Source organism: Condylura cristata, unplaced genomic scaffold (assembly GCF_000260355.1).
Source record: "Condylura cristata isolate star-nosed mole 26May11 unplaced genomic scaffold, ConCri1.0 scaffold00035, whole genome shotgun sequence".
Lineage (NCBI taxonomy): Eukaryota > Metazoa > Chordata > Mammalia > Eulipotyphla > Talpidae > Condylura > Condylura cristata.
Window position 1 is genome coordinate 10,962,226 of NW_004567136.1, and position 14,593 is coordinate 10,976,818.

General features: G+C 43.8%; 1 protein-coding gene across 3 annotated transcripts in view; it reads right to left on the reverse strand.

Moving 5' to 3' along the window:
• MCTP2 (multiple C2 domains, transmembrane 2) overlaps positions 1–14,593 on the reverse strand; it is a 144,778-nt gene that overhangs the window by 71,766 nt on the left and 58,419 nt on the right. For all 3 annotated transcript variants that reach the window (XM_012732763.1, XM_012732765.1, XM_012732764.1), the window contains 2 exons: positions 9,856–9,958; positions 8,469–8,571 (listed from right to left, as the gene is read on the reverse strand). In XM_012732763.1, coding sequence (XP_012588217.1) covers positions 8,469–8,571; positions 9,856–9,958 — 206 coding nt within the window. The remainder of the gene's footprint in view (positions 1–8,468; positions 8,572–9,855; positions 9,959–14,593) is intronic.

The following is a 14,593-nucleotide window of genomic DNA, read 5'->3' on the forward strand; positions in this document are numbered from 1 at the left end:
ACTTTTTCAGTCTTTCTGCTACAAGGAATTTTTTTTTCTTGGCAAATGTAAACAGTAAGGAAAGAAAAAACATTCTACTTTGCAATTGGGATATGGATGGGTAATAAACAGTCAATACATTTAAGTATTTAGTGGTGTGATTAAGCTCTAAAAGTAACCAAATAAATTATCTGAAAACATTGTAATGTCCCAGTGCTTGCATATAACTGAGGTTTTGATGCAAGAATAGAGAATAATAACTTGTTACATTCTACCTCCAATGTAAGACCATTGAAATAACATGAAATGAAATAAATTCATATAGTTGTGGACTGTGCTTATTGCCTACATATCAACTCTAAAAGTTATTTCTGATAGCATATAATTATCAAATCTCTGTTAATTAGGACAACTGAAACAAAATCAAAAGAAAATTCAGGGGCACAAATACACAGAGACACTCCCCAACACACAAACCCCGCCTTGTACACACACTTTGTTCTTTAAGTATGAAATAACCACTTCAGTGAAAAACCTAAGTTAAATTTTGAGTGCTCAGTCAGGCAAACAATTTTCAATTTATGACAATACAGTGTCTATGAATTTTCTTATATTTATAGATAAGATCAAATATTGTCAGATAGAGTATCTGCAAATAATGCCTCCTTATTAAAACAAAATTTATTCTTTTTTAATATTTTTGCTTTGATTAACTGACATAAAAGGCTTAATTTTCACATGTTAATTCCTAAGCGTAAAAATTCATCAACTGACACAATAATCCTCATAAGGACTCTTGTTATTGTAAGGCAACAGTCAGGATCACTTGCAGTGTTTGAGTAGTAAATTTGATGCTGGTGGAACAACAGCCCCCTTGATCCAGGAAGATCCATTCCCAGACACCCGTAGATGCCAAAAACTGTGGCTACAACTGAGCTCTATGTTTCTTCTTATGTATGCACACAGGCATATGTATACCTGTTCTATTTTTGCCTATTCACCCATACCTATGATGATGTTTAATTTATAACTCGGTCACTAAAAAGTAATCGTGACAACAACATAAACAATTATAGCAGTATATTATGATACGAACTACATGATTGTTCTCTTTTTCTATCTGTATCTTTCTCAAAAGGGTTGACTGCAAGTAATGTTTTTAACTGTGTTTGTGAATAACAGTCCCTGGAAAACAAAATCACAAGTAAGAATGACAATGCCGTTCTGATGGATTTTGTTGAGCTTGTCTCTCATCAATTAGAGACTTACTAGAATTTTTTTCATAATTAAGAATAGGTATTGAATTTTATCATGATCCCCTTCCAGATTAATTATATTATCCAGTTTTCTACTCATTTAATAAATCAATGAGATGAATTATACAGAGTGAGTATCTTGAGTTTTACTGGTATTCTATGAAAGGTATCATTTCCTTTTTTATTAAGTCTGTGTTTTTGATACCAAAGTTATTTTCGTCTCAGGGAATACAGTAATATAAAAAAATACCTGTTCTATAAAACTTTAAAAAGCTATTCATTAAACATCATGGCTGAGTTATTTGCTTATTTGGGTGAATAAGAACACAGAGACAAAAGGGTAAAACTGGTATCTTTTTCTGATCTTTTCATGATTATTTTCAATAAACAGTACAGTCAATATCTGTATTATTCTTCAATTTTTTTAAAGATCTTTATCTTGTTATTTTTACACACTAATTTCTCTAAATGGGAAGCTTTATTATATTTGTCGGTAGCTGGGGAGAACTTTATGCTTTTTAATATAAAAGCTCTCCCCAGGTATGTGTCTGTATTTATTCAAGCTTTCTCTCCAATCCCTCACTAAACTTCAATTACATCCTTCATAGTGATTCATCTTGTTCTAGTAGTTTTCTCATCCTTAGAATTATGTTTTTTTCCCTCTTTTTCTCATTAATCTTGCAAATTGCTCATTTATTTCACTAGTTGGGAGGGAACTAATACTTGATTTGTAAATATACTGCTTATTTTATACAGGGTAATGTTCTTTTATCATTATATATTTTTTCTAATTTTGTTAAGTTTTATTTATTTTAATGTCTTTTGTTAAGATGTTTAGTTGATTTTCAACATTTCATATTTAATTATAAAGCCATTCAAAGTAAGAATTTCCTCTGAATAATACTTTTGGCCCTTATCCACAGTTCTTATGTATAATACCTCATTGTCAATTTCTAAAAAGTCTAAAATTGCAGTTTTGGTATCTGTCTAGCTTACCAACTTGGGAATTTTTTTTCCCCAAGTGTTTTGCTACTTGCCTCACTTTTGTTATTAATTTCTGTTTCATAGTAGCTGACCACAGATTTAGAAGGCTTTTTGGATCTAGGACATGATCAATACCTGAACTTGCAAAAAGCTATTGGGAGCCCTCCCTGGTGACTCAAGGGGTTAAAGCACAGCACTATGAAGCTGTCCGCAGTCACTGCAGCTCCGGTGGTCCCCTGCCCAGGGAGGGCCCCACGGCACCGCAGACCTCTCCTGCCTAGCCACTGCTCTCCTCAGCAGTTTGTTTTGGTCAATCTGCCTGTTTTGTCCCCCACTCTGTCTCTGGCGAATCTCTCACACCCCTGAACTTCTGGCCTGTACCCCAGAAGTTCTTGTATGCTTAAGTAAATATTTTTTTTAAAAGGGTACTGGAGCAGAATATTTTCTGTGTGTGCACACACACTCGTGTTACATCCAGCTGGTCATTTATTCTCTAAAGTCTGAGCGCTTCCACGAGAGTCTGCCTAAGTCACTCTGAGAACTTGCTAAAAGGGAGAGACTAGGGAGTCACATCCCTAGAAACTTGGCAGCTGGGGGCAGCAGGACCCTTCAGGAAACTGGGACGCTCAGGAGATGAGCCAGTGACTGTATTTCACCGTCATATTTACTTTTTGTTTCTGACATTTCTAAAGCTGAACAAATAACATATGATGGTTTTGTGATTTAAATGTTATATCTTCTTATATTTGAAATTATGTTTATGTCAAGATACACATTTCTGTAGAAGTCACATAAAGATTCGGAGTTGCTGTAACTGCAATGATAATTGTTCTGAAGCTCATCAAATAGCCTCTGTAAGTTTCTGAATCCTCTGCCCTCTGCATCTGTCTGCCATACTGTGCTCCATTCATTTCTGTGGCACCATATTTTAGGTGTCTCAAAGAAACAGCTGTCATATTTCACTGTCTGATATATTATCAGAGTTTTTTTTCCATTTAGAAGAAAAGTTTAACCCCTGAATACTTAGTATCAAGCAGATGTGCTCAGATTTGCACTTGACATCTTACTGTTACAGGAGATTGAAGGACTCCTACTGGTCCTTCTTTCTCCCTTCAGTTGCCTACCCTAGTGAAACAGCCACCCAATACCTTACATGAGGTTCATAATCTCTGCAACATCTCAGAGGACCCTTCCCTCACTTCTAGGAGTCACTAAAATAGCTACCTTATTTGATTTTTCTTTACGTATCCCAGTGGATATACTGAAACAATTGGGAAGGGAAGATAGTAGAAGTTGATGTTCACAACTAATTTAGCCCTACCAAATGGCTCATGTAGTTATACACTCATAAATATTAATGGAAAGTGAAATACACATATTATTGATTTGAGTGTCCATATTTCACCACACTCAAAAAATATATATGCCCATTACAATGCACCCATCACAGGTGAAACTTGTACAAATACTTAATTGGAAATATAGATAAAGATGACATGGGCACTTATTTGGTACAAGCAATTACAGAAAGTTGTCCCATAAAACTGTTAAGTGAAGCTGTTACTGGTGCTGCCAGTCACAGATGTGGAAGGACTTGGGGAACCAAGACTGGTTCCTGATGCAGACTCACCTGCACGGGTGGCTGGCATGGGCAAGGAGACACAAATTTGTTTTAGAATACAGGAGCTCACCTAATCACAAAGGGTCTCTTTGAAGATTAGGAAATACAATAAGTAGATGTTTTTCCTATTTAGAAAGCTAGCTTTCAAAGCACTTCTAAGTTGCCCCCCTTAAATAACTGTGAGAAGATAAGCCAGGGCTATAATAAATGGAATCAGCAGGGAAAGAAATTGAAGCTGACTCTAGGACTGATTTGGGATAACATAAGTGAGGGTAGAAATGGTAAAAATGTCAAATTAACCAATAATTATTAGGAAATAACATCCTTGCCTGAAATGCTTGAAACTCAAAAATGTCCTTTGTGTTTTCAACATCTATTTGCCATGTTATTGATTCGCTTTAATAATATGGAAATAGGCAACTACTCTGAACCTGCAGAATATACAGTCCATGCACATTCCGCTTTTCAGCTGTTTCTCATCATGAGTAAAGTTTGCCCCTATAGAAAACCACTTTTTTAAATAATGTTTCATTAAAATGCTGAAAAGAAATGAAACACAGTCAAGTATGGACTATTGGTGTGAACTTTTTCGATCCGGACCCATGTCTAAGTCTACGTATATGTTTGAAACAATCTACCAGTATTAGCAGATATAATGGTCTTAGATTATGGACTTTAAATAAGTCAATAATCACCCAGCATCCTTAGCCTGATTTAAGACCTAGTGAATCAGAACAGGCGAACAGGTTAAAAGTCCCCCAGCATGCTACCATTCTGAGAGAGATTAATAGTCGAAATACGTTAGAGATACTCTGTACATAGACATTTTAAAACGTAACTTGCATTTTCTCTAACATTACATATCAAGTTTTTAAATTTATAAGAATATATGACTTGATGAAAGAAGTGTATTTTCCTAAAAGTATTCACCCTTCTCTGTGAAATACTGAACTTTACCGGGTATTATCAAGTACTGTCCATCCCCTCTGGTGATGACACTGAAGCGCTCACAATGCATTTCCAGGGTTCTCTCTCATACTGAAAAGGCAGAGACATAAACCCTTCCTCTACAATGCCAAAAACATGAACTCTAAGGCTGTTCTTTCTGGTGCTTAATTCTGCAGTTTCAAGCAAATGCTCCCAAAGAGTCTTCCTTCTCTTCAGCTTGCTCCACTCTGGAGCTGAGTCTACTTCCTTAATGCGCTGCTCAGCTCTCTCCACCCCAGGTGGAAAGGCTTCAGGGTCCCGAGTCCAGCTCGCTCCACCCTTCTGACCCACATGGGCCTCTTTCCCCACCACCCCACTCACTCTGCATTTGCCACAAAGGTCTCTTTGCAGAATCTGGATGTGGGGTCCTCTCCTGCACCCCTGCTCACTCTCTGCATGGAAAGGCCCTCACCCCACCAGGCACCACTATCAACAGCCTGCTCCTGACCTGGGCAAGCTCTCGGCTTCCAGAAGTCTCCCTAGGGGAACCCACACCTCTGCCTCGCAGTGTCCATTCCTTTCCTATGGCACTTGCTACTTCTCTCTCGTGAGCTCACGCCAAGAGGCAAGCCTTCAATTCTGGGGTCCCACCTGCACTCTGACTGCTCCCAGCCCACTGGCCGCACAGAAGACTCTTGCTTCTTGTTTTGGACTTGATATTTACATGACAGACACCCACTGTTCAGGTGACAAACCCAGGAGCTCAGCCCCAGGGTGACAGTCTGCACTCACATCCAGGGACGGGTTCCACCCGGCCCAGCCCCCTCATTGCTGAGCGGTCATGATAAAAAATCCCGTTAAGTTGTCCGAGAAGGAATGAAACCAGTTTTAAACAATGAATTATTTTAAAGATTTATTTATTTGTTCATACAGAACTGGGGTACAGGCCAGAGGCTCAGGCCAGAGACAGAGTGGGGAGCAGAACAGGCAGATCTACAAAGTCCACTGCTGAGGGGAGCAGTGGGAGGGTCAGGAGAGGTCTGCCGCGCCCTGTGGTCACCTCTGGGGCAGGCGGGAATCGAACTCATGCGGAAGCGGCTTTAGCTTCTCAGTGCTGTGCTTTAACCCGCTGCGCCACCAGGGAGGGCCTTTTTTTTGTTTTTAACCAATGAAAAACTCACAGCACCAGGTTTGCTAGCTCAGTATTACTCAGAAGATACTAAATCAAGGAAAAATCCAGATCCAAATAACTAGATAGCCAAGCTGGGCATTAAATGAGTAGAGGAACAATTTCTCACCGCCTATTAGAGTCCCAGGATGTCGCAAATTTTTTCTGTGGGAGTTTTAGCCACACCTGGGTGGGAATCTGCACCTGTGGGGGATGGTGCCGCTTGGGGGTCTGCAGCGTGGGGAGACACCCACTGGGCTGGCCACGTGCTTCCACTGCCCGGTGGGCTGGTCCAAGAACTGGACGGGAATCTGGATCGAAGCAGCCACGCTCAAGACAGCCGCCGCACGGAGGCGCAGGCCGGTCGGACAGCGTCTTCCTTCCCGAGCTACAGCGTGTTCTACCAGAAACCGCAGGCCTGGTCAGCACGCCCTCCCGATGCTGCGGTCGCCACAGAGCTCACATCCTGCGGACTTCCCGCAGTCCGACTCCCCGGACCTCCCCGCGGACCCTCACCCTGTGACCGTTTCTAGTTCCAGCTCCCACATCCCGCCAGCGGCTCCTTCCTGAGTGGGACAGGCACGTTGCAGGAAGATCCCTTCCGCCCTGAAGAGTTTGCTCAGACATCCATCCATACACTTCAGGCCTCGCTCAAATGCACCCCTGGCGCGCGCGGGCCCCTGACCAGACCTCGCCAGACCTCGGCGCGGCCCTGACCCATGCAGACCACCCTGCTCACGGTGCCCGCCGTGGTCTTATTGTCTCCCGCAACCAAAGGATTTCCCCAAAAGGAAGACACTTCGCTGCGGTCATTATTAGGCCCTTCTGTCCTAAAACAGTGTCCAAAGTGGACACTGGATAAATAAAAATTTATCAAACGACTGAACCCACAGACCTTGGGGCAGTTTACCGCCAACCGGTAGGAAAGCGCCCGGGCTCAGTGCTGACCTCCACCAAGCCTCCCGCGGCCCACTGTGCCTGGCGCCGAGAGGCGAGGGGCGACGAGCTGGAGGGTGAGGGCCAGGAGCCTCTGCTGGGCTGGCTGTGCGGGGGGGCACTGGTCATGTCTGTGATGTCACTGTAGTTACCACGGGGTGGCTGGCCGGGGTGACCAGCATCTGGCCCGCGGAAGCCGGGGATGCACCTTAGCGTCCCACAATGCACCCGGACACACACCCCATCAGCGGGGGTGAATCAGCTCATCAGTGAGGGGACACTGCCCATCATAGGGGGGCAGGAGGGGAGACAGGGGTCAGGTTGCTGGGGCTACGGGAACACCAAACTGACCAGGCTGCCCGAAAGGAAAAAGGAAAGGGAACAAAAGAAGAAACAGAATGGTGGAGGGAATCTTGGCGTCCCATCGCCTCGGCCCTCTCTCGCGTGTGAGCCGCGTTCTCACCACACGTATTCTTTCAGGAATAGCTGACAAAGTTGTAATAATAAAAAAAAAAAAAGGGGGGGGGAATCCCAAATGACCGCCTCTGCTCCCAGGCCCTGCCAGGCTGCAACTCAGCAGCCGGCCAGGGACAGCCTCTACCGGGGAGCAGCTGTTCCCCCCCTCTCTTCCACAAACATCAGGGATATGGGAACTGGGGGAGAAATTAGTCAGGCGATCGAACACAGCGGGGCTGTGGAGAAGCATGGCGCCCCCTCTCCAACATCACAGAAGCTAGTGTAATCTGAGGGTTCAAGTGCAGATGGCCCCAAACACAAAACGCACCCCAGTGTGGGGAGAAGGCAGACCGGGAAGCAGTGCATAAAGCAGTATGGACCCGTAAGTCCACGGAGCCCCCATGACGTTGTAGTGGCAACTGGATGAAAAACAAAAGGCCGCCTGGCACAAACTTTTGTGTCCAATGAATAGGTCACATCAGACCCCAGGTTCCCCACTACCCACGCAAAGGCATTATTTGGTGCTTTCTGCAAGGGATTTTGTAGAGAGTTTTTGCATAGTCTTAGCGGACTTTACTCTCTACTACGTTATCTTTTAATTCGACTGCCAGACACAGCCTTCCAGGAGAAGCTCCACTTTCTCCCACAAAGCAGTTTTTGAGACTGAAAGCAAACAGGACTCTAAAAAAGACAAATAGAACTTTTGAAAATGATGCTTTTTAGCAGCACAAAGGTGCCATAACCAGCAATTAATCTTTGCAGAAACAGGCAGTAAAGAGGTAATAAAGAAACACATGCATGTTTTCCTTTAGCAAATAGAAAATTACTCATAGCCATGGATTCCCCAAAACCAAAGGGAGACCCCCACCTGAAGTCGGAGAGATTAAGGGTGGAGTAAAAGACCAATCAAAATGTTCCTGGTGGTTGGTTTAGTATTTGGCTGGCACAAAAAGAAACTTATGTTACTTTATATCTGAAATTTGAAACTACTAAGAATAAAGGCTAAACAGTTGCTTCCTGAGACAGCTGGCGAGGGGATGGATTTCTCCCCTGATTGACAAAGATAAAACAACACTAGACCCTGAAAATGTATCAATCTGTAACAAGACTCACAAATTGTTTATTAACAAAGGTAACTTACGGACAGCAAGGGAATAGCGACTTTTCCAAGAAAATCGGGGGGCTTATCCCCATCTTCATCCAACACCGTCACTTCCAAAACATCATGAATATCTTTAATAGGACTGAAATAAGACACACACTGTGTATTAGATACAAAAACACACAAGTGCAGTCTGTTCCGTGAAGATCTGAAAACACGGTTTCACTAATTAAGTCTGTATGTCCTTAGAGTATAAAACTACCATTTAATTAAACTCCAAAAATTAAATCAAACTGACTGTATTCCCAAACCTTCCATCACAGGAGATCCAGACATCCACGTGAAAAAAAAAAGTCAACTTTTTACTCAACTCTCTCCCTGTGCACGTGCCTTCGAGGCAGGGGTTGAGGAGGAAGGGTGAAAAGCGGGGATTTCAATGTCACTTCCAAGAGAAAAGGGCAAAATCAAGCTGTTTTCAAATTTCCATTAACAAACAATTCCCTTAGGAAAGGGTGCTCAAAATCACTATTTTCAGAGATACGTAAGCTTCCTATTGCTGAAATGCAAATATCAGTAACCCCGTATTAAGGGACTTTATTTAGGTTGACCAGAAGTCACACATCAGCCCAACTAGACACAGGCAACATGCTGGGGAAGCGTGGTGACTCTTCATAGAGCAATTTGCAAACCTGCTTAGCCCTTAATCCACTTTGCCTACTTCCTGGGGAACTTTCTACAAATGCCATCAGCGCTGTTCAAAATTGACTTCATTCTTTGAGTGAGAAGCAGTATCGCGCATTTCTTCAGTGTGGCCAGAGCAGTGCCCCAGCTTTTCACCCAAATTTATCAGAGGCCTCACTTGGAGGATGAGGTACCTCAGGAGTTAAATTAGGAAACAGATCCAGCCTCCCAAGTTCCTGAGTTTGCAAAAGCTGGCCAGGGCCTCATTATAGAGGGTGACGGAGGTACGCTGGAATAGAGGGTCTGTGAGGAATCAGATCGTCTGTAGATTGTTGACAGAAGCCAAGCCTTTCAGGTATTAAAATAATGTCACGATATATAAACTCCTTGAATTTAAGGCAGGTCTTCACTGTGGTTTTCTTTAACCCAGGACTAAACTGGTCCAGATATATGGGAGCTTCTATGTACTCCTAGATTAACTGAGTCGCTAAATGGTCCACTTTATACTTGCTTCCTTTCACACTCCCTGCATCTCCCACTGCCCTCTTCTATTATTAACACTGTACTCTATAAATTGAAAGGATAAAAGGTTTTCTAAAGGAAAAAAAAACAATAAAATCCATTCTTTGCACATAAAGATGGACAGAGAATTTCACTCCAGCGTCCGGCCTGGCCTAAATCTGACATGGACAATGGGTCCCCAGTTAAGGCCCCTCCCTGAGATTCCAGAGGCTGAAACACTTACAATGTGAAGACTTTGTTCCACTCAGGGTTGAGGTTTTTGTAAACGGTGTGCGTCTGAAGCCGGTCATTACCCAGCTCCAGCAAGCAGAAAGGGTCGCTCTTCCCTGGAAGGAGAACACAGACGTTGCTCAAAGACAAATAAATCCCCTTGGTCAATGAAAAATGAAGGTGTTTGGAATGGGGGCCAAGTGGACAAGCACCAAGCATCTCCTCCATGAAACAGGGTGTCCTGAAAGAACAGAGGGGCTGTCTTTCCAGCCCACCCTGTGGACAACCTGTGTGGACACTCAGGAGCTATCCAGGGGCCACATATGGGATCTGCACACAGGTTTGGACAGCCCAGGTCCACTGACCACAGATGTTCTCGTACACAGATGATGTCAGCTGATGGTGTCACCCACTGCAGAGCGGTGCTGTCAAAGTAGTTTCTCTTCTTTATCGTTTCCTTATAAACATTTTCTAACTTACTTTATCATAGCAGTATCAACACATACAACATAAAACAGATTAATTGCTGTTTCTGTTCTTGGCGAGACTTCAGGTCAACAGCAGGCTGCGAGTAGTTAAGGCTGGCGGCAGTCAAAGTCATCTCAGATGCGTTTTACTGTGTGGGAGGTTGTACCCCCAACCCTCATGTGGCTCAAGGGTACACTGTATTTGCTGAATCAGATTGATACACACCCAGGAGAAGCCTGGGAACCAGTGATCACGGGGACGTGGTCAATGTGGTCAGAGAGAGGCTTCTTCTGTGCTTTGTTTTAAAAATGAAGCTTGGGCCCTCCTCGGTGTCACAGCAGGTTAGAGTGCAGCACTTTTGCCTAACGCATGCTGCTGTGGGCCGCAGTGTCTGCAGGTTAAAGAGCACTTTAACCTGTTGTGACATCGAGGAGGGCCAAGCTGTCTGCAGCCACTGCAACACGAGTTCGATCCCTGGCCCCGGAGCTGACCCACAGGGCCCAACAGACCTCTTCTGACCCGCCCGCCACTGCCCTCAGCAGTTTATGTCAGTCAATCTGCCTATTCTAATCCCCACTCTGTCTCTGGTGAATCCTCCCACCCCCTGCAACTCTGGCCTGTACCCCAGCTCTATATGCATAAATAAATAGATCTAAAAATAAAAATGTAGCTCATCTCTGCTTCAGAAAGAAAGCTCTGAAAAGGTACAGCCTTGAGTGTGGCTGTGAGAGGTGAGAAAAGGCACCAAGAAGGCTACCTGGGAGTTAAAATCACCCTCTGGAGTGAATGACCACGCTGGATCTGTGCACCATTGTGCGTTTTAAGAACACAAGACACATCTCAGTGCTTTTGGACGTGCAGAAGCATGACTTGATAAAGTTCCAAGTTCTTATAGAGCGAGCAGGGGAGGGCAGGAGGGGAGCTCTGCCTATAGAGAAGAACATGCAGCCTCTTTGATGACCATGAACATGACAGCGGCTAGCACTCAGGCTCTCGGCTCCGGTAGGAGCCGCTCCTGCCTCCATCCAAGCCACTTAGCCGTTTGTCAGACTGTTAGAAGGTGTCAGCGTCCCCTCCAGAGGCCCCCACATGACATCCCATCAGCACTGGCTCTGGGGACGCCATCTGACGCTTTTAATGAAAGCCCCGGTTACCCCACAGCAGGGCCGAGCCGGGCCCGTCCTGCGCAGGCGCAGGTGGGCTGAGAGGCGGCCCCGCCTCAGCTGCCTGCTCCTCGCTGTCCCACTAATGAGGAGCAGACTTCCTTCCAGAAACTGGGAACTTCAGTTATGAGTCTCCCAGGAACACACTACACAACTCTCTGAAGATAATTCCGTCAAAGCTCATTAAAATGCTGCATTTATTAATATTACGGTATAAACAGGCAGGGAGGAGGGAGGCGAAACAAAGGCAGTCCAACATTTATAGAGTGATTCATGATTGATGAACACTTTGCACACTGATTTCTTTGCCTAAAAGGTTCCAGATAAAAGGAGATAGTCCATAAAATTTAAATAATGAATATTTTTTTATTGAGAAAAAATTATCTCCTATAATAAATGAATGGCCAGTGGTCCCTGATGGCGGGGAGGGGACAGCCCAGGCAGGCCTGGGCTTTTGCTCCACCTACTTTTACAGGTGAGACATGAAGGTGACCCCGCTCCCATGCAGAGGCCACGTCGTCTGGACGCCATTTCACATCAGTAATGCACGTCGGGCTGATGTTCCAGCACCTGGCACCCCAGCCTTCGCTATTTCCCAAGGCCTGTGCAAAATTCAAATTCATTTCTATTCCTTAACCAGCAGCCACTTCCTGTGGGGACAGTGCCCGACTCTCCCTCCCCACCAGGCGAGCAGGGCCTTTTCCCGAGAGGGGGAACGAAGCAAGATGTCACTGAGAACCAAGCAGTGAGATCGAGTGACTCTTAATTCTTTCATCCTCCCTGTTCCAGAAGCCACGAACACTGACCTCCCCTGCACTCCCTAACCTCAGTCCTGGAGTTCACATGCTCGGAAGCTGTTAAGGCAGATGGTCTGCCACAGGCAGGTGTCTGTCACGAGCTTCCCTCACAGCGCAAAGGGTTAAGTCTCAGCACTAGGAAGCCACTGTGCATAGCCACTGCAGCCTGAGTTCGATCCCCGTCCAAGGAGCACCCCCAAGGGCACAGCAGACCTCTCCTCAGCAGCAGGTTTCAGTGCATCTGCCTGTTCTGCTCCCCTTCTGTCCCTAGTGAGCCCCCTCGCCCCCACAGTTTTGGCCTGTGCGCCAGTTCTGTACACATACATACATTATTCTTTTAAAATAAAATTTAGTGTTGACTTGGGTTTGGTTATCCACACGTTTCTTGTGAAAATAAAAAGCACCCTCTCACGACTACTGAGATGTCTTGAACTGTAGTTGAAGCCCTCCCGTCGGAAATGGGACATCTTTTGGAGGAGAGTATTGTAGTAGACTCTGCTTCCCAGCCAAGCCAAGCCAGGAAGTGGACATGTGCTATAAAATTCCCAGTGGACAATACTTATGGTATCATTTCTTTCGGACAAAAGTAGCCTTGTTTCAAAAACAAAAAGAATGAAACACATGCAGGTAGTGTTATAATTCACAGAAACTACTCAAAAGCCACCACTGCAGCATATGGCTGGAGTTGTTCTGCTTTCTAATGTGGAATCTAAATGCAGTATTTTGATCAACAGAGTAGCAGTTTTATATGTAATGAAATGACTGGTGAGCCCGCTAAGACATTTATATTGTTAAGCCATTATCCAGATTATCAAAACGTGAATGCAGACATGAAATTGGTTTGGTGTGAGAATTTTTTTTTCCTGCCATGAAGCGTATTATTTTTTGTCATTCTGATCAGGCAACACAAACAGCATAGCACAAACAAAAACTGTAGAGCAATAGCTGCAGTTTTCTAAAAGTGGCTGAAGAGCTAACAATGATTAGTGATGCTTATAGTTTCATTATGTAAAATTAGTGAAATTATGAAAAGAAAATCAAGAAGACAATAAACTGTGAAAGTCCTCGTATCAACTACATTCTGATAATATATATTTAGTAGCGAATGGGAATAGTATTATTGAGCATGTAATGTGTCAGAATGTTCGTTTAGGCTTGAATTTAACCCTCGAAATACCCACGAGGAAGGGGAAGTTCAAGCAGACCCCAGATCACTAGGTGGTAAAACCAAGATGTAGGTCTGGGTCTCTGTTTCTACACATCTTCTGCACCATCATATATCAGGGATTAAAATGAGAGGCAGCTACCATAAATATAAAGGGCAAAAAAAATTTAAAAAGTGGGAATTCATTTTCATTTTCAGTGAATAAATCATTGAACTGAACATTGATTCGCTAATTTCTGAATAGCAGTCACTTACAAAGGGTTCTGTTCTTTCAATCAGTCATGGGAGACCAAGCCGTGTGTGGAACAGATCAACAGCGCCTCCTAACTGCATTGCCAAGGAACTGAAGAGGCCACCCTGATCCTGAGCAAGGTCCACAGCGATGTCACACAGTGCCCCCTACTGGGATACTCTAGAAAGGAGGGGTGTGAAGGGGTCAGACTCCTTAATTAAGCAAGTCTAACACAGGCTCAGGAGATGATTAGAATTTGATGCCAGTCACTACCTCTATGTCTAAGTTGACTTTGCTTTAAAAAAATGTAAAAAGCAGTTGGGCCATCTGTAATGGGCTCCCTGGAAATTACCAGGAAATTCTGGAAGTAAATGTATCTTTATTCCTTTGGGTAAGACACAGTGAGGATCCTGCATCTGCTTATGCCATCAAGTAAGTTTACTTCAAAATAACCTGCATTTTTTCTTGTCTCAACACATGTTGTCTTTGCATTCCTCTGACCGATATTTTAAGGTGACAACATTTGGTAATCGAGTTATTTCTTAATACTGGAGAGAGAAAAGAGACCACATAATAACCTTACTGCCAGCAAGGAAAGAGAATCCAGGAATGATTGGAAACTTTTTGCACTTGATAGGTGATTTTTGTATGGCAAAAAGTGTCCTAAAGTTGCACGGGTAGAAGAAAACTCCCTAGAGGACAAAAATCTCCAAACTGTGATTAAAGATGGCATTCGCATTTAGTTCCTTCATTGCCTGCTGAAAATTTACCAGTTTCTTAGTATGCTAGATGACTTGAATGACTAGAACATGAAGGTGGAATGCACCACTAAAAGAGAGACGATTGTGAGCTGCATTAAATTGTGTTATATTAGATCATATTAAATCATACATCACATTATTATATTACTATCCTCCTCCACTGAG